The sequence below is a fragment of the Tenrec ecaudatus genome, chromosome 1 (genome assembly GCF_050624435.1).
Source record: "Tenrec ecaudatus isolate mTenEca1 chromosome 1, mTenEca1.hap1, whole genome shotgun sequence".
In the NCBI taxonomy this organism is placed as follows: domain Eukaryota; kingdom Metazoa; phylum Chordata; class Mammalia; order Afrosoricida; family Tenrecidae; genus Tenrec; species Tenrec ecaudatus.
Window position 1 is genome coordinate 43,854,805 of NC_134530.1, and position 21,418 is coordinate 43,876,222.

The 21,418-nt window shown below is 53.5% G+C and overlaps 1 protein-coding gene across 1 annotated transcript; it reads left to right on the top strand.

Moving 5' to 3' along the window:
• Nucleotides 1-4,769: 4,769 nt before the first annotated feature.
• Nucleotides 4,770-7,198, top strand: FAM43B (family with sequence similarity 43 member B). Its single transcript, XM_075538422.1, has one exon. The coding sequence runs from the start codon at nt 5,207-5,209 to the stop codon at nt 6,200-6,202; it is 996 nt and encodes a 331-aa protein (XP_075394537.1). The 5' UTR covers nt 4,770-5,206; the 3' UTR covers nt 6,203-7,198.
• The last annotated feature ends 14,220 nt before the right edge of the window (nt 7,199-21,418 follow it).

Genomic DNA, 21,418 nt, shown 5'->3' on the forward strand with positions numbered 1-21,418 from the left:
AGGACGATCCATGTCAGGGGGCCACCCTGTGGCACAGACAGGCTCAACAATGTCTATACTGCATTGAAGTCCAGGGAACTTCACAAAAACAGGCTATTGCAATGGTGGCTGGTATGGCTGGTACAATGCAATGAAGGTAATTGTTGTTGTTCGGTACCGCCCATCAGTCCCCAACTCCCGATGACCCTGTACACAACAGAACAGAATCCTGCCCAGTCTGACACTAGCCTCACAATAGTTGCTATGGCCCAGCACAAAGTTGACGTCCCTTTGTTAATGCACCTTGGTGAGGATCTTCCTCTTTTCCACTGAGCCTTTCCCAAACATGAAGTCTTTTCTCCTGGGACTGCTCCCTCCAGACAGCATGTTCAAGGGAAGTAAGGCAAAGTACCTCTCTACCCTCGATTCTAAAGAGCAGAGTAACCGGTAATACCAACCTGTACACATAAACAGATGTCAAAACAGCAAGAGTGTTGCCTCTGTTTTTACATCAATGCTTTAAGAGTTAAGCCACAGACATACACACACTGGTGCATACCGTCATCACACCAGCAAGGGTTTTAAGAAAAGCAATGGGACCTGAAGCCACGCTGCCAGAATTGGGGGAAGTGAGCATTCTAGGGCAGGAATCCAACTCAAGAAACCAAACTCCTAGAAAGAACTAGGAGGCAAGGGACCTCTATAGAGGTCTAAATGCAGGCATGCACATGTGTAAGTACATTTATATATAATGATAGGAAAATAGTTCTATGTACATATATTTATTTGATAAGTAGTAAGGCAGCAGACGGCCTCCACTCAGGTACTCCCTCAATGCAAGAACACTTTGTTCTAATAACCCGGCATTCTGTGATGCTCACCTTCGCAACATGATGGCTGAAGACAAAATGGGTGCATAAGCAAATGTGGTGTCCAGTTGATGGTGCCCGGCTATCAAAATAGATAGCATCTGGGGCTCTTAAAATCTTGAAGATAAACAAGCGGTCATCTAGCTCAGAAGCAACAAAGTCCACATGAAAGAAGCAGCACACCAGCCTGTGTGATCATGAGTTGTCCATGGGAGATCAGGTATCAGGCATCAAAGACCCAAACAAAAAATCATATCGATGTGAATGAGGGGGAGGGCAGAGTGGAGACCAAAGGCCATCTGTAGACAATTGGACATGCCCTTACAGAAGGACCACAAGGAAGACGAGCCAGTCAGGGTGCAGTATAGCACCGATGAAACATACAACTCCCTTAGCCCCCACAGTTATAACCCCAGTGCTACCTTACAAATCTGGCTATAACAGAATGTGTACACTAGCACAGACAAGACCTCGGAACACAGGGAATCCAGGACAGATAAACCTCTCAGTACCAATAATGAGAGTAGCAATACCAGAAAGGGAAGGGGAAGGTGGTGAGTGGGGCAGGGAGGGGGTGGGGAAACCAATCACAATGATGGACATAAACAAGGGGACAGACAACAGAAAAGTGGGTGGAGGGAGACAATGGAGGCTATAAGACAAGGAAAATAATTTATAAATTATCAAGAGATCATGAGGCAGAGAGAGAGGGTGGGGGAGAGGGGAAATGAGCAGATACCAAGGGTTCAAGTAGAAAGGAAATGTTTTGAAAATGATGATGGCAACATATGTACAAATGTGCTTAACACAATGGATGGATGGATGGATTGTGATAAGAGCCCCCAATAAAATGATTTTAAAAAGATACGAATCTCACTGCCATCAACCTGAGAGGACAGGGTAGAACTGTCCCTGTGGGTTTCTGAGATATAACTCTTACAGTAGTAAGAAACCCGTGTCTTTCTCTCTCAAAGCAGCTGGTGGTTTCAAACTACTGACCTTATAGTTAGCAGTCCAGTGTGTAACCCCTACTCTCCCAGGGCTCCTCAGGGCTGGAGTGGGGGCGCACAGCTCCAGCCTCTGCCTGCTGCTCCTTTTTCTCTAAATTCTCCAGGAGGCTGGGGTTGTCAGATAGCATGCATGCAATATTTGGGGACATGCCAAAAAACCCAAACTCATCGCCGTCAATTCCGACTCATAGAGGCCCTGTGGGACAGGGTAGAAAGAACTGCCCCTGTGAGTGTCCAAGACTGTAACTGTTACGGGAGTAGGAAGCCTTGTCTTTCTCCTGGGAAAGTGGCCAGGGGTCACAAACTGCTGACCCTGTGGGTAGTAGCCCGACATTTAACCATTACGCCGCCAGAGATTCTTGCAGTGTCATAGTTACATGTTGCGCTCTGATCCACAAGGTCGGCAGTTCAAAACCACCAGCCTCTCCATAGGAGAAAGGCCAGGCTTTCTAGTCCTGTTAAGAGTTAGTCTCAGAAACGCACAGGGGCAGTTCTACCCTGTCCTATGAGTTGGCATTGACTTGATGGCAGTGAGTGTGGTGTGTTGTTGTTGTTACCTAAAAGATCATTCACTGTTTATCTGAAACTCAAATTTAACTGGTTAGTTGTGTCTTTGTTATACTTTGCAACCTTAAGAAAATTAAACCTTTGGACAAAGTTTGGACAAAGTTCAGGGATTAACCCCGAAGCTATACCTTGCTTCTGGCCACTCCCACCAGCCCCTGGCCACTTAGAGGGAGGGGGAACAGCAAGGCCCAGAGGCTGGACCCTGGAGATGCCAGGTCAAAACCACATGGAGCTCTTTCTATAAAGGGCTTGATTGATTGATTAATTGATTGATTGTGTCCATTGGCCCTAGAGGAAAATCTGAGAGCCATGAAATGCCCCCGAATAATCACTTGGCTTCACAGGGTCTGCTCTCTTGTTTGGCAATGAGGCCGCATCTATAGGCACGGTGGGAGACTCCCCTGTCTTCTCCTATGTGGCTTTTATCACACACATGTGGGTTACAGTGGTCAGCAATTCGAAACCACCAGTCATTCTGTGGGAGAAAGACGAGGCTTTCTATTGTGGTAAAGAGTTACAGTCTTAGAAACCCCCGGGGCCAGTTCGATTCTGTCCCACAGGACAATGAGTTGGAGTGGTGTTGATGGCAGTGGGTGACTTTTATAAGCCAGCCAAAGATGAGAAGACATTTCCATTTGGCTACTGTGTGGCTCCTCCAGAGCTCCGTCTGCAATTCTAAGTAATTTCCTGCTCTTTATTTGCCCATCATTTTTGGAGCTTTCTGTGACACAGCATTATTGTGGTTTGGTATTTTGCGTTTATTCCCCAGAGGATCCTAAACTCGGCACGCACTGCGCCTGCAGGTTGGCCCTGACTGTCATCTGGAGCACACCATCTGCCCATCGCTCCCCATCACAGGTCAGAAAACTTGGCCTGGCCCAAGCCTCAGGGCTCTAAATTCTGCTCCAGCCCTGACCTGGGCTCATTCCTGGTCTGGGAGTGTCCCCAGGGAAAGTTGTTCAGAAGTCAAGGAAAGAGCCTGGGTATGACTTAGCTAACCCTAAGACAGTGAGTGGTTCTCAACCTTCTCCCAATGCCACCACTAATACAGTTCCTCATGCTGTGACCCTGTAGGTGGGCGTATCTGTATGTGGGCAGACTGGCCTGGAGACGGATAGAGGAGCGGTGTCTCGGATCCCAAGACCATCGGAAATATGGTCTTAGGTGACCCCTGTGAAAGGGTTATTCAACCCCCGTAGGGGTCGCGACCCTCAGGTTGAGAACCGCTGCAAGTCTCTCTCTCTCTCTCTCTCTCTCCCTCCCTCCCTCCCTCCCTCCCTCCCTCCCTCCCTCTCTCTCTCTCTCTCTCTCTCTCTCTCTCTCTCTCTCTCTCTCTCTCTCTCTCTCTCTCTCTCTCTCCTAGAACCCCTCGTGGTAAGGGCCCTGCCTGACCCAATCCAGGGAAGGCTTCCAGGAAAGGATGCAAATGTAGCCAGGGACTCAGGAGTCACCCAGGCTAAGGGAGGCTTGGAAACCTGTTCTGTGACCTCGCGGCAAATGGCTAAGGAGGCTGGGTTGCCTGAGAATGAAATGAGATAATGAAGGCAAACCAACTGGGTGTGCCAAGTACACACCCAGAGATGAGGTCTTATCTGTTCAGACTTCAGTCCAGAGGCTTCTCTTTGGCCAGGGGTTTTCCATCATCAGTTCCCACAGACCCCGGGCTGCTGGGGAAGGCCCCCGCCCTTCCAAGCAATCTTCGCTCCTGCTGTGGGGCCAAGGAAGGAGCACTGCCCACTGCTGGAGCAGTGGCCGCTTCTCCCAACTCCGGCGCAGCCGCCTGGCCCACGACCTTGGAGAACCTGGGAGAAGCTTCACCAGCACCCGGCGACAGTACTTTTCCACTGCACTGCTCGGCCACCTCAGCTGGCTTTCTGCTGTGCAGACAGGAGGCAGGGCGAGCCAGGCCGGCCCCTAAAGCCTCAAACTTCCCCGCCCCATCAGGAGTCCACCCCCAAATCATTGTCAAAGGTGGGGAAGGGGCATGTGTGGAGTGAGCGGCCGCGAGAATCCTAGAAACGGAGGAAAGAGACCCTGGGGGAATCAGGGGGGCGGGGGGGGGGCGCTTGGAGACCCCTAAGTAAGCCGGATGTATTTGCACTGGCAAAACCCTCCTGGATATTTTCGGAGACCCTTATCCCCTAAACGCGCCCGTCTCCCATCGCCCCCCTCCACTAATAATGGTTAAGTTCGTTCCACCACGCCGGCGCTTGGTCCCCTGGCCAGGATCCGCGCTAGCCCGAGCGGGGGAGGGGACAGAGGAGGATGAGGGGAGGGGACAAGAGAGCTAGCGGTCCCGCCCGGTGATGTAGGCAGCCGGGGGAGGTGGAGCCGCGACGCCTGAAAGAGTCCCCTCCGCAGCCGCGCTCTTCCACCACCCCACCAGGCAGCTGCCAGCCCCGGCTCCGGCGCCCGCCCTGCCGCCGCAATCCGGGCGGCAGGGACCGGCATCTCCCCCATTGGAGCCTGGGGGGCGCCTGCATCCCCCTCCCCCAAGCCCTGCCTCTCCTGGCTTCCCGAACGGCTGGAGCGACTCCCAGGGAAAGCTGTTGCCAGTCCAGCGGCGGCCGCCGGGGTATCTCAGCTGCCAGCCCGGGGGGCACCGGGCATCTGCGAAGCCAACCTCGCTACTTACTGGGCATCTCCCGACACCGAGCGACTGCGCCGCCGCCAGGCTTCTGCCGACCCCCAGGCCTCGGATTTCCGCGCGCCCTCCCCGCCCCAGGGCACGACGCCCGGCTGCTCCGGGCGCCTCCAGCCCCTCGGGCCACCACCGCCGCGATGCTGCCCTGGCGACGTAACAAATTTGTGCTGGTGGAGGACGAAGCCAAGTACAAGGCGAAGAGCCTGAGCCCGGGGCTGGCCTACACGTCGCTGCTCTCCAGCTTCCTGCGCTCCTGCCCGGACCTGCTGCCCGACTGGCCGCTGGAACGCCTGGGCCGCGTGTTCCGCAGTCGGCGCCAGAAAGTGGAGCTCAACAAGGAGGACCCGACCTACACCGTGTGGTACCTGGGCAACGCCGTCACCCTGCACGCCAAGGGCGAGGGCTGCACCGACGACGCCGTGGGCAAGATCTGGGCGCGCTGCGGGCCGGGCGGGGGCACCAAGATGAAGCTGACGCTGGGGCCGCACGGCATCCGCATGCAGCCGGCCGAGCGCGGTGCCTCGGGGGGCTCGGGGGCCCGCAGGCCGGCGCATGCCTACCTGCTGCCGCGCATCACCTACTGCACGGCCGACGGGCGCCACCCGCGCGTCTTCGCCTGGGTCTACCGCCACCAGGCGCGCCACAAGGCCGTGGTGCTGCGCTGCCACGCCGTGCTGCTGGCGCGGGCGCACAAGGCGCGCGCCCTGGCCCGCCTGCTCCGCCAGACCGCGCTGGCGGCCTTCAGCGACTTCAAGCGCCTGCAGCGCCAGAGCGACGCGCGCCACGTGCGCCAGCAGCACCTCCGCGCCGGGGGCGCTGCCGCCTCGGTGCCCCGCGCCCCGCTGCGACGCCTGCTCAACGCCAAGTGCGCCTACCGGCCGCCGCCGGCCGAACGAGGCCGCGGGGCGCCGCGCCTCAGCAGCATCCAGGAAGAGGAGGAGGAGGAGGAGGGGGACGACGACGAGGGGCGCGAGGGCGGAGGCCCCCAGCGCGAGCGGCCGGAGGTGCTCAGCCTGGCCCGGGAGCTGAGGACGTGCAGCCTGCGTGGGGTCCCGGCCCCGCCGCCGCCGCCGCCGCCCGTGCAGCCCCGCCGCTGGAAGGCTGGCCGGGAGCGTTCGGGCCAGGCTCGCTGATTGCCCAGGGGCAGGACCGGCCCTGGGCCCTCCGGACTTGCTGTCTCCAACCCCGGCCCGCTTCGGCTCCCCCAGCGCCCCCCACCGCCTTCTCCTTTCTCGTGGTCTCTGTTGTCTGCCCCTCCGCGCTCGCTTGGGCAGGGGTCCTGGCTGCCCCACCTCATCCTGGCTCAGGGTGGCGCCTTCTTAAGCCCCTGATTATTGGGCGTGGGGCAAGAGGAATGTCTCCACCCCCATCCGTAGCTTCCTGGGGACCCTCTATCGTGGGCCTGCCGCCTAGCTTTACACCAAGTCTCCCGCTCAGACCCTGCCTCCTAAAACATGTTCTCATTCGAATGGATGAGAGTTTTCCAGAAAAATAGGAGGGCGGTGGGCATGGATCCTGACCAAGACGGAGACAGGTAACCCGCTCTAGGCGCCAAGCCTTCCCCACTGGGAGGCGGAGAGGCTTTCTTGAAGGGAAACCATCAAGGGGCCTTGAAGAATTGAGGCAGGCCTCTGGCTAGAAGCTGTGGAGTTTCCCGACTTTGAGGACAGGAACGCTGTGAACCTTCAGCCTGGTCTCTCTACCCCTTGGAGGACTTCTGTGACTTCACTGCTCGGCCTCTGGAGGAGCTGGACTGGTTCTGCCATCATTCCGAAGGCCGGCTTAAACCAGGTAACAGCCCTCTGCACCAGCAGCTGCCCCAGCCTCTGTCTGCCCTCCCAACTGGCACCTTGCACCCCCACAGGACTCCTTGCCACCCGCCCATCTCTCTGCAGACAGATGTGTGTGGTCCCTCACTAGGTGCCCCACACCAGGACCAAGATGTGGCCTCTGAAGGAGGTAAGGAGCACTTTTGGCAAGTGCATGGAGCACCAACTACCCGGAAAGTCAGGTGCTCCCAGAGCAGGAGGACCCTCGCAGCTGGAAGGAGGGTGTGGGTCTAATAGAGGGAGGGGCCCCTGCTCAGATGTCTCTCAACAAGGTCACAAAAAAGCCCAAAGATCTGTGTCACCAACTGATCATTGTAAATAAAGTGGACCTACGTTTTCAGCCTTGCCACCATCTCTGTGTTGTGTTTCATGCCAGGCTCGCAGGCCTGGGTGGGGAACGAAGCCCGACTGGGAGCTAAAGATTGTTGTCAGACCCCAGGAGATGGCCCCCTTTAATAGCAGGGGCTGTCGGGATGTAAAGAAGTGCCAGGAAGTTAGTCCCTGAACGTCCGCGGAGGCGGACGTAGCATGTGCTTCATGGAGAATCAGCAGCACCAAGCCCTGGAGGGGCATCGACATTGGCTGTGTTCCTTCCTGTCTGGGCCTCCCAGGATGTCTGCACCCCTGGACACTCAGATGCAAGTGGCTCTGGGGCCCTGAGTAGGGGCACGGGGTCCTGGGATGGGGGCTTCTCAAGAAGTTATCCATCTTTGAGCAGCTTCATGGGTGTCAAAGCAAGAGGCAAAGGCTATGGGTCTCCCCACCAGCACCACCCCAGGGTTGAAAGAGAGGCAGGTTATAAAGGAGTGGGGTGCGCCATCCAATTTCCTTTCAAAGGAGCTGGAGAAATCTGTGCAGTCGGACTCTCGCAGCTCCAATATCTTTAATTCTTCGCCAAACTGGGCTCTGATCCCAGAGTCATCCTCTGCAATCACCAACCAGCAGAATTAACTCGGTGTCCCCGAGCTATCAGAACAGAAAGGGTGCCAATGCTCCTCAGTCTCAGGGGTCCTGAAGGGAGAAGCTGGGGTCAATATCATATGCCATGACGTGATGAGGACCCGCTGGGCCCGCCTTCCCTCGGATGCATGGCTGGGCTTTTTGTGGGTGTTCGTCCTCTGTGGAGGATGTCAGCGCTGGGGGAGGAGCATGCGCTGCAAGGCAGCTTCTGTGGTCTTTGGCTGAGACAACTTCATCCAGAATCAAGATCCCAGTCATGTCCCTGTGCATCAGATCCATGCAGCGGGAACTCTGGCCACCTGACAGGCACTGTCCTAGGCACTGGGGATACAAGAATGCCCCCTCGATGCTCGTCTGAGTGCTTCGCAAAATGCAGACACATACATACACAGGCACACCGGGCACACACCCACAATCAGATGAGATGCACATAATTAAAGGAGCAGTTGCTATAATTCACAGGCATGTCCCCAGTTCTCTTCCGAGAGCACAAAATGTAGACATACACACAAATATGTGTTCTGTGAGCACTCCCACACACGCAGTTCCCCCACCCACCTAACTATTATGCGTCTAAACCTGTAATTGCAAAACCTGGCTGCATGGATGGTCACTGCCTCTGGTCAGCTGTGTGTTGTTGGCCTAGTCACTTAGCCTCTCTGAGCCTTACTTATACTGACAGTAAGACAAGAAGAATATCCACCTCACAGGGTAATTGTGAGAGCTAAATGGAATCGTGCCTGTGAGACATTTCAATAAACTATCTGACATATCTGCTTTTGTGAAGAACAGTCATTTTCCAACAGGGCTGGAGACGGTCTAGCTGTTGCCACAGGATTTCCATGCTCCTTCCAGTCTGCTCCCTCTGGGAGAGTGGTGGCCCACCCTGGTCACAGCTGTCCACCAGCCTCATCTCTATTTTCCATGTGTATGCTGGGAGGAAGACCGTGGCCAACTTCCCTCCTCCAGCAGATAACCCACAGGTGAGCCAGTCGACCGCAGTCCCCAGGCCCCAGAGCAGGCTGTTGGGCTCCTCCAGCCACCAAGACCCATTCTCCTATGCTAGGAAAGGAGGGGGTGTTTCCTGGGAAGCCACACACACCCTCATCTGTACACGTACTTTGCATTCCCCTAGCTTTGGCCACAAGGTAGAGCCATAATCCAGTGGCCAGGTGGTCTGGCCACCCCTCATTTCCCATTCTTCATCCCTAAAATGAAAATGGTTCAAGGGTGGACCAGAGTTTTTCCAACTATGTTCCTTCAAGTCCATGTTTCTCCTAAGAACTGCCGAGGGGAATGATAGGGAGATGCAATGTGGAGGCGTCCACCTCACTTTCACTGGAGCAGCTTATCTGTTTTCCATTGTGGGGCTTCTTTGATTCATGGGATTACTATGCATTCCATTGTGTCCCCTCAAGGTAAAGGTCAACTTGCTTGGGTCAGAATTCTCTGTGGTATGGAAGTGATGTAATGCTCTAACTTGATAGTTACATAATGATGTGATGGGATGTGATCAGCCATTCAGTTGTAAGGAGATTGAGGTAGGGTGCAACATTAGTACTTGAGTCATAGCCTTGGTCCAACGTAAGGAGAGTGTCCTTAGGATGTAGGGAAAGGAGATGAAAGAAGAGAGATGCTAGCAGAGAGAGAGGGAGAAAGACCTGTTTACTACCAAGAAAGATGAACCAGGAGCAAAGCATGTCCTTTATAACCAGGGTCCTGGTGCTGAGAACCTCCTAGACCCAGGGGAAGATTGATGTCAAGATAAAAGGAGATCTCCAAGGAATTCTGAGCCCACAGACATTGAAAGGAGACAAGATCTTCCTCCAGAGCTAAGAGAGAGAGAGAAAGAACCTTCACCTAGATCCAACATTCTGAACTTGGCCTTCCAGCCTCCCGCACTGTGAGAGAATAAGTTTCTCTTTGGCAAAGCTGTCTACTTGTAGGCTCTTCTGTTTTCGCAGCACTAGATGAACAAGACAGGATTCTACAGATGCTTTTTTAAGTTGAAATCGCTGGACGAGATGGTCGCTCAAATTCCCTTCCAGCATTAGTGCTTTCTGTAGCTGAGGCCTGGCTGGGCCATCTAGGCCTCCTAAGACATCAAGAGGGAAAGGGGGACTCAAACTTGGCCTTCCAGGGAGAGAGAGGGGAATGGATCCTCGGGGTCAGCATCTCAGAGTCAACTCCCTCCTCTGGGACCTTATTTTCATGTCACCAGCTCCCACCCCAGTGGGAGTGGGCTGCGAGCAATGGAATATGACGTAGCTCACGGGATGAAGTCAGTTGGCCCTGCCTGCTGATCCCATTCTGATTCCCTATGCTCATCTTCCCCACCGCGGCCTGCTCTGTGCTCCCTGTTTCCCCTCGCTGCCCAGGAGTTCCCAATTCTACCCTGAATCGCACCCTGTTAGGGTGCTGCCGGACTCAGCGGCAGCCAAACAAAGACTTTTCGTTACAATCCCAGGTCCAGAGCCACTTCCTCCGACCTCTCTTTCCAGCGCAGCCCCTTCCAAATCTGGGAAGACCAGGCCTCCGGGCTCAAAAAGGACCTGAGCGCTGCTGTGCTTGCAGCCCTCGTTTGGGGGGACTTGGAATTCGGTTCTGTGTCGGTCTTGTCTCTCATACTCCCTTCTTACTTTCCTCGGGGCTGAGCCGGGAATACCACAAATAGGTGGCTTAAGAAGAAAACCTTCCCGCGGGCTTTCTCACAGTTCAGGGGGCTAGAAGGGAGAATGAGGGCACCCGCTCTAGGGGAAGACCCTCGTGTTGGTGCCAAGGAAAGGACCTCGTGTCTGCCAGCGTCCTCAGTTCCTTGGTCTCATTATCAGGTGACATGCACCTGTTTCCTGTTTGGACTTACTCATACGACTCGGTGGGCATACCCAACACTGACGTGGTCTCATTGGCATACAATAGAGAACCCTGTTCCCCAAACAGGATTCCACCACAGATACAAACCCCCAAGCCAAGCCCTTTGGCATCAGGGTGATTTGGACTCATGGCGCCCCTGGTGTGACAGAGTGGAACTGCTCCACAGGGCTTTCCTAGTTGTCATCGTTCGGGAAGCAGGACACCAGGCCTTTCTTCCGCAGCAGCACTGGGTCGGTTTGAACAGCCAACCTTTTAGGTTAGTGGCCAAGAGTCACAACAGGCTCAAACACACAAACGATGGTGAGGATGCTGCAGGACCTGGCAGTGTTGTTCTGTCGTGTAGAGGGTCACTATGCGTCGGAACCAACTCAACAGCACCTCACAACCACAACGGCCGAGCGCAAACCGTATGTGCCATCTGCAGGCTTTTCCCACAGGTCCCAGCACATGCTTGGAGGACGCGGGCATGGGGGACACACAACGTCATCAAAGCATGTCCGTCTGCATTCCCTAGGCCCCTCCAGTGCCGGGCAGAGTCAGGACGCCACCACAATTTGTTGAATGAAGACCTGCATGAATGAGCCAGACGGAAGAGCCATCCCAGAGAGGAAACCAAGTGGGTGGAAAAGCGATGCGTTAGCCAAGCTTCTGCCTGAGATACGGAAGGAGAAATGTCCTCAGGCGCCCTGTTCGGGCAACAGCTGTTGTGGGGAGGAAACCAGCCGCCTAGGAGGTGAGGCCTGGGATTCTGGGGTCTGCTCAAGTTCTGAAGCCCCATGAGGGGGCCTCACACGCGCTGACTTGCTCAGCCCTCGGCACAAGCCGGCACTCCAGGTGCAGCCAGGCAGGAACCAGCTACCTCTCAGACACTCGGGCTAATGTTTGCAGCCTCCGAGTGGGCAGTTGGAGGATCACCGGGCAGATGTAATCTCTGAGCTAACCCCCACAGCTGGTAGAACCTGGGATTTGGCATTTAAACAACAATAATAAAACCACCCACCGCCATTGAGGTTTCTGTGCATAGGAGCCCATATAGGTTTTCCTAGGCTATAAACGTTTACAGGAAGATGGCCCTTTCTTTCTCCCTAGGAGCAGCTGGTGGATTTGAACCACTAATCTTGCAGTTAGCAGTGCAACCCTCACCTGGCAGCGCCACCCAGCCCCAGTATTACCACTTGATGGTTGTAGAACTTGCAGCCTCAGTATGCCATTGGTCAAAAAGGAGATGAGTCTGGATCTTGTATGGTCCTCATGAGAGTAAGGTGTCACATCTGGATGATTTATTTGGCACAAAACTGATACACGGGGTAAGCAGTGGCTGTTGGGCTTGTGTTTATTCTCATCTTTGTGCCTGAAGCTCCCAGTGAGGAGGTCTTGAAACACTTCCGGGTGAAGATCAAGAATTGCAGTCTTCAGTATGAATGACAGCTCCATGTCAAGAAAGCCCAAACCCGCACACTGGACCAATAGGGAACATCATGATATACGGAGAAAGACCGAAGTTGGCAAGGATTTCGTCTTGCTTGAATCCACAATCAGTGCTCTCGGAAGCAACAGACAAGAGAGATAGTCTGCTGCACAAAACCTCTTGAAATTGTTACAAAGCATTGCCTCGTATGCATGTGCAAGTCCGACACCGAATAAGGAAGACCAAAGAAGAATCGCTATGTTCGAATGATGGTCCTAGAGAAGAACATGGACTTCTACCAGAACAAATACATCTGTCTTGGAAAAGGTACAGGCAGAATGCTCTTCAGAGAAAAGGGCGGCAAGACCATCTCACGTACTTTGGACAGGTTATTAAGAGAGACCAGTCTCTGGAAAAGGCCACCATGCTTGGTAAACAGAGGAACAGCAAAAAAGAGGGAGGCCTTTGACAAGATGGATGGACACAGTGGCTGCAACAATGGACTCCAACCTAAGAACAACTGAGAAGAGAGCGCAGGAGCAGGGGGTGCTTGGTTCTGATGCACGTGAGGTCGCTAGGAGTTGGAACTGAGCCTACAGCCTCTGACAACAGCAGCAACCTGGGATTCAGAGATCACATGCCTGGGCCCAGTCTGCTGCCTAAATATGCTCCAGGGTGACCCCAGCCCCAAATCCACTTCATCTCCAAGCCATGCTACAAGAGTCAACTTCAGCTTCTCTGCTCTTGTTCTCTAGTTGTTCCACCTGGATAAGTCCGATTGCCTTAACACTAGAGCAAAGCCAATACTTTATGCTTCTTCTATACCCCTTTCACCTCTGTACCCAGTAAAATGCCAGGCATATAGTAAGCACTCAAGGGTGGATGAAGGACTAACTGTTGCACATCCTTCCCAGACACTCTTCGGAAAGCTAGGCAGTCTTTCCTTTATGAGTCTATTGGTCAGAGTTCTCCAGAGAAACAGAACCAATAGGAAGAAAGGATGAATGGGTGGTTGAATGGGTGGATAAATAGATCATTGATCCATTTCAAGGAATTGGCTGACATTATGAGGGCTGACAGTCTGAAACCTTTGGGGCTGGCCAGGAGACTAGAAACTCGGTGGGGATGGGGGGGTTTCTATGTTACAATCTTGAGAAACAAATCCTTCTTTGGGAAACCTCAGGTTTTACTCTTAAGGCCTTCAACGGATTAGATAAGGCCCATCCTCAAGGGTAATAGCCTTTCCTTAAAGTCAAATGGTTGTGAATATCAATCTCATGTGCAAATTACCTTTTCAGAAACACCTAGACCAGTATTTGATCAAACAACTGGGTGCCACAGCCAAGTCAAGTGGACACAGAAAAGGAACCTTCACAATTAGCCATGGATCTGCTTCCCTTTAGAGTCCCTTAACTACCAACTATGCAGAAGAAGATGCTGTTGACCTAGGTACCATCCTATCCCCAGCAAATAATAGCTGCAAAGCACTGAGGACGCTGGTATGCAGAGCTGGCAAGTCTCTGGGCCAGAAATGTCCTCCGACCCTTTACCCCCGGCCTCCTGCCCTCAGAGCACATGTCCTCTGACCCAGCATCACTGAGCTACTTCAGAACTTGTCTTCAGAGTTGGAAGGAGACTGGCCAGGCAAAGATCTAAGAAGCTGGGAGCCAAGTCCCCAAAAGCAGACCTAAGCTAGGTAGACTGGGCCCCACCTGCAGCAGTCTGGGCTGCAAGACTTGGTGCTAAACTCTCTTGGTTTAATGGTCTCCTTAATGGTAGAGACTGCTTCTTCTTCCTCTTGGACACCTAACCAACGTCTGTCTCCGGGTCCTCCCTGCTCTGAAGTGAAGCATGCCAGTAGAATTGAGTAGTAATGATGTGTGCCACCCCCAGGCCTCCCCCATGGGAACATGACCTTCATTTCACTGCCTACATGCTAGATGCCAGGACTCAAGTGCCCTAGAAGCTACATGTTGAAGATGACAGAGCTTCCCTCAGCCTGGGTCCCTGAAGAACCACGTGAACACAGTAGAGCTCCTGCCTGCCATCAAGGGGGGTGAAAAATAAGCCACTAGCATGTCGGGGTTTATACAGCAGGTAAAAAACAAAAAACACTGTCATCAAGTGGATTCCAGTGCATAATGACTGTGTTGGACAGGGTTCTCTAGAGAGACAAACCAGATGGCTAGTAATTATATATAAACATATTTATAAAGATAGATATATAATATAAGAAATGAACCATTAAATTATATACAGATAGATAATACAAGAAATTAACAGTTAAATTATAAAGCAGTGAGACACTAGCAGTCCTTTAAGGCTTGAGAGCCGCCAGTTGCCAGTCCACTTCTGTAGAGAGAGCTGAGCTATATATATCCAGGCAGCAAACAGCAAGGCAGGTCCCCAACTGTCATCAACTGACGGTTCCCAGCTCCAGAGATGAACATTCCAATCGTGAGGGCTTAAAGGGACCTCAACTTACAGCGACACAGTCCACAGGCTAGGCATCCCACAGGTAGTGTACCCCTTTAAACTGAGGCACAGAACAAGCAAGGTGAGGCTCACCGAGCCATTTATCCCTCTGCCCTTCAGTTAATCCTACTTGTGTTTATCGGCCAGGCTGGCACAATAAACTATCGCAATGACCCTGTGGGCTAGAGGAGGACCGTCCCTGTGGGTTTTCAAGGGTGTAAATCTTTATGGGAGCAGAAAGCCTCATCTTTCTCTCACAGAGCAGCTGGTGGTTTTGAACTACTCGTTTTATGGTTAGCAGCCCATCTTGTAATCCACTATGCCACCAGGGCTGCTATTATAGGAGGTGGGTTACCATAACTGACACATCTTTCGTGTGACCCAGCACCCTGCTGCTCCTTATGAAACCCCCATCCACACTCTTGCTCCCTTGGGTTTCAGCAAAGCCAACTCCACTTAAGCTCCAGAGGAAGGCATGACAGCTGGGTTTGGTGACCAGAGCATCCCAGCTGCTTAGCCACAGAGCTTCAGGTTGGGAATGTGACATGTTAAAAGGCCACGGGACTCCATTCTGGGACTTGTGTTGAAACTGCTAGGAGAAGGGGCTTGCTTCTGGAGTTTCTCAGAAGGTGGGGGCATGCCTGGTGTGGCTGATTAAGAGAGACTGAGTAGACGACCTGCAGGGTGAAAGACAGAACAGGGCAGGAAAGAGGGAGACCCAGCCCCAGGGCATTGCTGGAGTCCTTGGGTCCCACCAGACCTGCCCAGAACCACCCCTAGGTTTTGTCAATTCCTTAAACCAAAATGTTGTGTTTTTTATTTGGTCCACTTTGAGTTGGGCTTCTTGGGTGTCATATCTGAGCTACCCCAGGACCTGCCTTGGCTGCTCTCCTCAGGCCACATGCTCTAGAAAAGAGGGGTCACTGAAGGACATCCGAGCCCATCCTGATGGAACGTTGGAAGCAGCCAGACCCTTTCCTTCTCTGGAATTCCTTGGTCTCCCGCGCTGGCCGCCTTGGAACAGCGACCCATTCCACTCTCCGAGCGGTAGCATTCATCCCGTTCATCACATCCCACGTCCGCCCTGCCTTCAGCCAGCATGCAGCTCTGACCCTGACTCCGTGTGCTTCTTCAGTCCCTCCCATCTCACAAAAGCCCCTGGGTTGGTGCAGTCAGCTCTCTGGGTGATGGCTGCAGGAACAGTGATGTATTTATTGTGGCTCTACTAGCCAGAGTCTCTAACTCTCACCAAGCGACTTTTCCCTGCACGGGTCTAGTAAGAAAATGGAGGAGATACAGATAGGAGTCACCTCTGAGTGATCGTAAGCAGGATTCCCTGGAGAGCCATCCTGCTGTGTATAAATGAGCCCTCTGAGAGACAGGAGGCAGGATCTCATTACTAGCAAGGGCCAGGAGTGAAGTGAGTCCTATGCAGTGGATCCCAGATTGCTATACACGGAACCTCCTGGGTCCAGGAGACAGCCACAATGTCAGAGAGGAGCAGCAGAGCCAGGAGCAGAGCGTGGGAGAGAGCGGTGGACTTCCCAACCCACAGAGCAAAGTGAAGCCAAGGGTTTTGGAGCAGAAGGCTGGCTAGCTGTGTGGATACCTCTGGGCATTTCTTGGGGACTTTAGGCTTGCTGACCCACGAAGTGAGCTGAGTGCCTTCAGGCTGAAGTTTACTGGAGCGGGGTGCCTCTGGGCAGTGTTCAGGGAGCTGGGCTTGCTGACCCACCGAGCTTGAGCTGAAGGCCTGCAGGTTGCGGCTTCCAGAAGAGTGATAGGCGCCTTTGGCATTTACTATCAGACCTGAAAGAACGTTGCAACATGTCCTGGTGAAAAAATATTCTGAGCATTTCTCACGGGCATGATAACATGTTAATTTCCTTAATAAACCTTTTCTCCTCATGAATGGTGTCTGAGATTTCTGTGTAGCCATTCAAATGGAAACTAGAACCCAGAGAAGTAGAGAATACTAACAAAGACATCAGGACCCACCCCACCCACCATCCCAGGACCACCCTGATCTACTCGATGTGACTGGGGAGTGGCCCCCAGGCTGTACATTAGCCCGCACTAAACGAACCACTGCTGCCCCTATGGGTGCAAATGGTTAACAAGTTCCTCTGCTAGCCAGAGGTTGGAGGTGTCTTGAAGGAAACGCTTGACAATCTACTCCCCCAAATTCATACCATTGCCACTAAGACCCACTTACGTGACCCCACGGGACAGGACCACTTGCCCCACAGGGTTTCCAACGCTCTCCATCTTCATGGAAGGGGACTCCCACATCTTTCTCCCTTGGAGCGGCTGCTGAATTCAAATCACCGAACTTTCTGTTAGCAGCCAAGTGCTGTCATTTAAATACCCATGGAGGTAAGTTCTGCGACAGTTGTCATGGGTCTGAATTGGGGCAATGGCAATGGTCCTTGGCAAGCCAGTCTCCAAGGGGCCCTGGGTGGGGGAGGAGTGTGGACAGAGCAGGCAGATCCCTGGTGGCCAAGGTCTGGGACTGCCCCTTACTGCTCTGGGACTTGAGCAAGCCGCCTGCCTGCTACACGTCTCCATTTTCTCATCTGTACTGCGGTACTATGGGGGCCGCTAGTCTGGGTTGACTAGAGAAACAAATTCATAGACACTCATATATGTGTGTAAGAGAGAACTTTATATCAAAGAGCAATTGGATATTGAGAAACATCCTAGTCCAGTCCAGATCAAGTCCCTAAATCTGACATTAGCCTATATGTCTGATACCAGTCTGTAAATTCCCCAGACTCACACAACACATGCAGGAAGACCAAGCAAAGAGAATGTCTCCCGACTCCAGGCAGGAAGACAGGAGTTCCCAGAATTCTCAGGAAAAGGCCATGCCCACATGGAGGCCTCATTGGCTATGGCCTGATTGACAGGCTAGACGCCACCCCTTCGAAAGTTGACAGGAGATGATGTAATAACTGTCACAGGCTAAGCCCCCAACATGCTTGTCTCGGCCAGTCAAATGGGATAGGTCACATGAGACTTTGAAAAGTTCCGGGGTCACCAGGGGCTGGGGAGAGCCGCAGCCCAGTAGTAGCATCATCCGGAGCAGGGCCTCCTGTCTGCAGGACGGAAGCCCACGCCACTCCCTGCTCCATGCTCCCTGCACGGAAATGAGTAAGCCTGTGGTGCGGGGCCTCCCAGCAGCCGTCTGCGGGGCCAAGAAACAGGCGGCAATAACGTGCTCCCCTCCCCTGCCCCACGATGGACTGAGCCAGAGGTGGAGGAGCAGCCCCCAGGGGGTCCCAGGGATTCTGTGGCTCAGCGTCTCGGGGCCTCTAAAGCAGGGCCCCGAAAGGACAGGCTGGAGCATCTGCTCCTCCTGTGATCGCCTGTGACCTCAACGCCCAGGTCCTGGACAGTTCCAGGGCGCCCAGCCCGAGCTGGCGCTTACTGCACATAGGATTCTTCCGCTGCCTTTGATATTATAGGGGCGAGGATGCAGGGAGGAGACCGTAGGGACACACCAGTACGACACACCTGCTCCTCTCCAGCACCCTCCGTCCCTGGGACCTTGGATGACATCAACTCCTCTGCCAGAATCCCATGGCTATGTGGGCCCGGGGGCACAGTGGGCCCTGGGAAGGTGCTGCTCCCTTCAGGAAGGACTAACGCAAACCAAGCCCACTGCCATCGACAGCGACTCTCTAGGACAGAGTGGAAGTGCCCCTTTGGGTTCCTGAGACTTTAAAACCTTTCAGGAGTAGACAGCTTCATCTGTCCCCCCCCACTGAGTGTGCTGGTGGTTTTGAACCGCTGACCTTGTGGTTAGCAGTTCAATGGGTAACCTACTGCTCACCAGGGCTCCTAAGGATGACGACCATGGATTAAGCCTGGCCTGGGAGGAATGGGCGTCTGCACAGATGTGTCCCTTCACGCTTTGGCAGTCTTGACAAGCAACTGTCCAATCCCGACCACTCGTAGCAACTGTGTGTGTTTCGATGTAGAAATGCCTCCACACGAGTCTCCAGGCCTTTCCCGGGTGTGGTTGTTCAGACCTTGCGTAAGCAGTTTGCCAAGTCTCTTCTTCTGAGGCACCTCTACGTAGGTTTGAACCGCTCACCATTGGGTGAGTAGTCAAGTGCTTATCCAGGGCCTCCTTAGCTCCCTAAAGATGTATTTCATTCTTCTTCCAAGATTACAAAAGCAACGCACTTTTCTTTGAAACCAGTGAAATAGCAAAGATATAAGAGGAAATTGGTACCCTTCTTCCAATGGCCCTCCACCCCTCCCCTCCCTGTGTCCTCAGCGTGTGTAGGTTGCTAATCTTACAGCCTGGGGGTTCCCCTCCCCCACCCTCTTCCACACTCAGGTGGACATAAATGGAAGCACAGGCTGACACGTGATTCTGCAGCCACCTTTATCCTCACTTACCTCATGCCTGTCCCTCCAGGTGAGTGGGTTTACATCGCAAGCGTTATTCTCTTAATTTATGTGGCATCATTTATTTGACCATCCCCTCCTGTTAATGCATGTTCAGGCTGTATCCCATTTCTAAAAAGCACTTCATAAATGCCTGCTGGGTACCAGGCTCCAAGCAGCAGGCAGAGTCTGAGCTCACTGACATATGGACTCAAAATCAATAGGATGGAGGAGAGCTTGTATGAATTACTGGTTCCGGGCTGTCTCATCGGGAGAGCGATTAGAGCTTGTAGTCCAATCCCCCGATTTACAGATGAGATAAAGGACCGTCCCACATCACCCAGTTAGGTCCTGGAGGAGATTTTAGGTCCTTAACTCCCAAAGGAATGACCCATCCATCCTCTCTGTACAAAGACTGTTAACATGAAAGCAGAAACAGGTCTAAAGAAGGGTTATTTAACCTCCCAGATGCCCGGATTTTAGCAATCAAATGAGAGGAGGGGACGTACTAAAATCCCACAGCTAGCTCAAGGCAAAGGGAAGGGACCCCTTTTCTACCATCCCTCCAGCCACCAAGTTGCACTTCCTCACTCTAACCTCATCTCTGCCTCCGGCCCTTTCACTTGCCTGTCCCTCTGCCAGGATGAGATTTCCCTTAGATTTGTCCATGGCTGTCTCCAGCTCATATGTCACAGCTGCAGTTGCTCCGCTCCATGCCCCAAACTCTAACTAATATCCACCCTCCCAGCCCTTGTCCCCTCCACGATCCTGCCTGCTGTTTTCTAGCACTGCCCGTCATCCAGGGGTGGTACAAACCTTTAGGCACTCAACTACTAGCTGAAAGCTTGGCAGTTCGAATCTCCCCAGAGGCCCCTCAGAAGAAAAATCTACATTGTAAAGATCATAGCCATTGAACATCCTAAGGAGCCAAGGTCTACGCTGATACACGCAGTGATGCCGTGAGTTGGAATCGACTTGGTGGCCACTGGTTTGGGGTTTGGTCGCCCTCTGAAATCTTGCTTGTGTATCTATTTACTAATTCATTTGAATGGAGGCTCTAAGAAGTGGACACCTTGCCTGCTGGGCCATCTCTGGTATGTGGCCTGGCACATTGCCGGTGCTTAGTCGGGAGGGCTTGAGTGTCCCGATTGTTAGTCTGGCGATCTTTCCCACACCAAGAGGTGCCTTTGCCACATCCGGGCAGCAGAGACGAGTGGCGAGAGCTGGAGCCACATGGAGCACCTTCGGCCTCAAGTGTGACAAGTCAGGCTGCTCTTGCTTCACTCTCAAAGACGGGGCCCCAAGTCCTCGCCCAGGCACCTTCAGGTCCCCACCCCTTTCTCCAGAGAATGCAGCTTCCTCCTTCCTCCCCACGGGGTCTCTGAGCCCCGACAGTACCCCTTCCCTGGAGAACAGTTGAGTGGCCTCTCCTTGTCCCTTCTCCCTCCAGCTCAAGCCAGCACTTCTTCTCCTCATACCCTGGTTGCCCTTTCCCTGCCCACGGGCATCCCTGAAGGGCTTGCTCAAGCTTGGGGACAAGTAGGGAACGAATCCAGGAGCTCCCCTGGGCGTGTGACTTGGGGCACTGGCTGGAAGTTCTTGGTCATCGGGACGGACGCTGAGCCATCCTGTACCTCTTTGGGCTTTGTCATCTTGAGAATGAGGGCCAAGAAGGCAACAGGGGGGTGGATGGTTGCAAAGCGTGGGCTCCTGGCCACTCCCGCGTGGGAGAGAGCAACCAGGCTCCCTCAGTGACTTACCTGAGAAGGGCAAGGGTCTGAACGACATGGTCACGATGTCACCTTTCCCAGGCGCAGAAAGGGCACCCTAGTGGGACACTGGTCCCAGGAGAAGGCGCGCCGGCCTCCAGCAGGGTGGGCTTACTGGGTGTAGCCATGGGAAGATTAGTGCTCAGGTGGCGTCGGCCCTGCCCTCTCCTTCTCAGTCATGCCTGGCCTCGCTCTCCCGCCTAGTTGGAATTCTGGGCTTCTCTGGCTTTCCTCGCAAGGAGAGGAGAGGCTGGTCATCTGTTGTTGGTGGTGGTGTTAGGTGTCATGGCATCAGTTCCATTTCATAACAACCTAAGGTCTAACCGAAGGAAACACTACTCAATCGTTGTTGTTTTTAATTGGGGGTCAAGCACATTGTGTCAAGCACATTTGTACATCCTCACAATTGTTATGTCTGAGCCCATTCTTGCAGCCACTGTGCTAATCCATCTTGTTGAGGGCCTTCCTCTTCTTCGCTGCCCTTCTACTTTACTGAGCCTGATGTCCTTCTCCAGGGACTGGCCTCCCCTGACAAAATTCCCCAAGTACATGAGATGAAGTCTCCCCAGCCTTGCTGGTAAGAAGCATCCTGGCTGCATTCTTCCGAGACAGCATTGCTTGTTCCTTTAGCGGCCC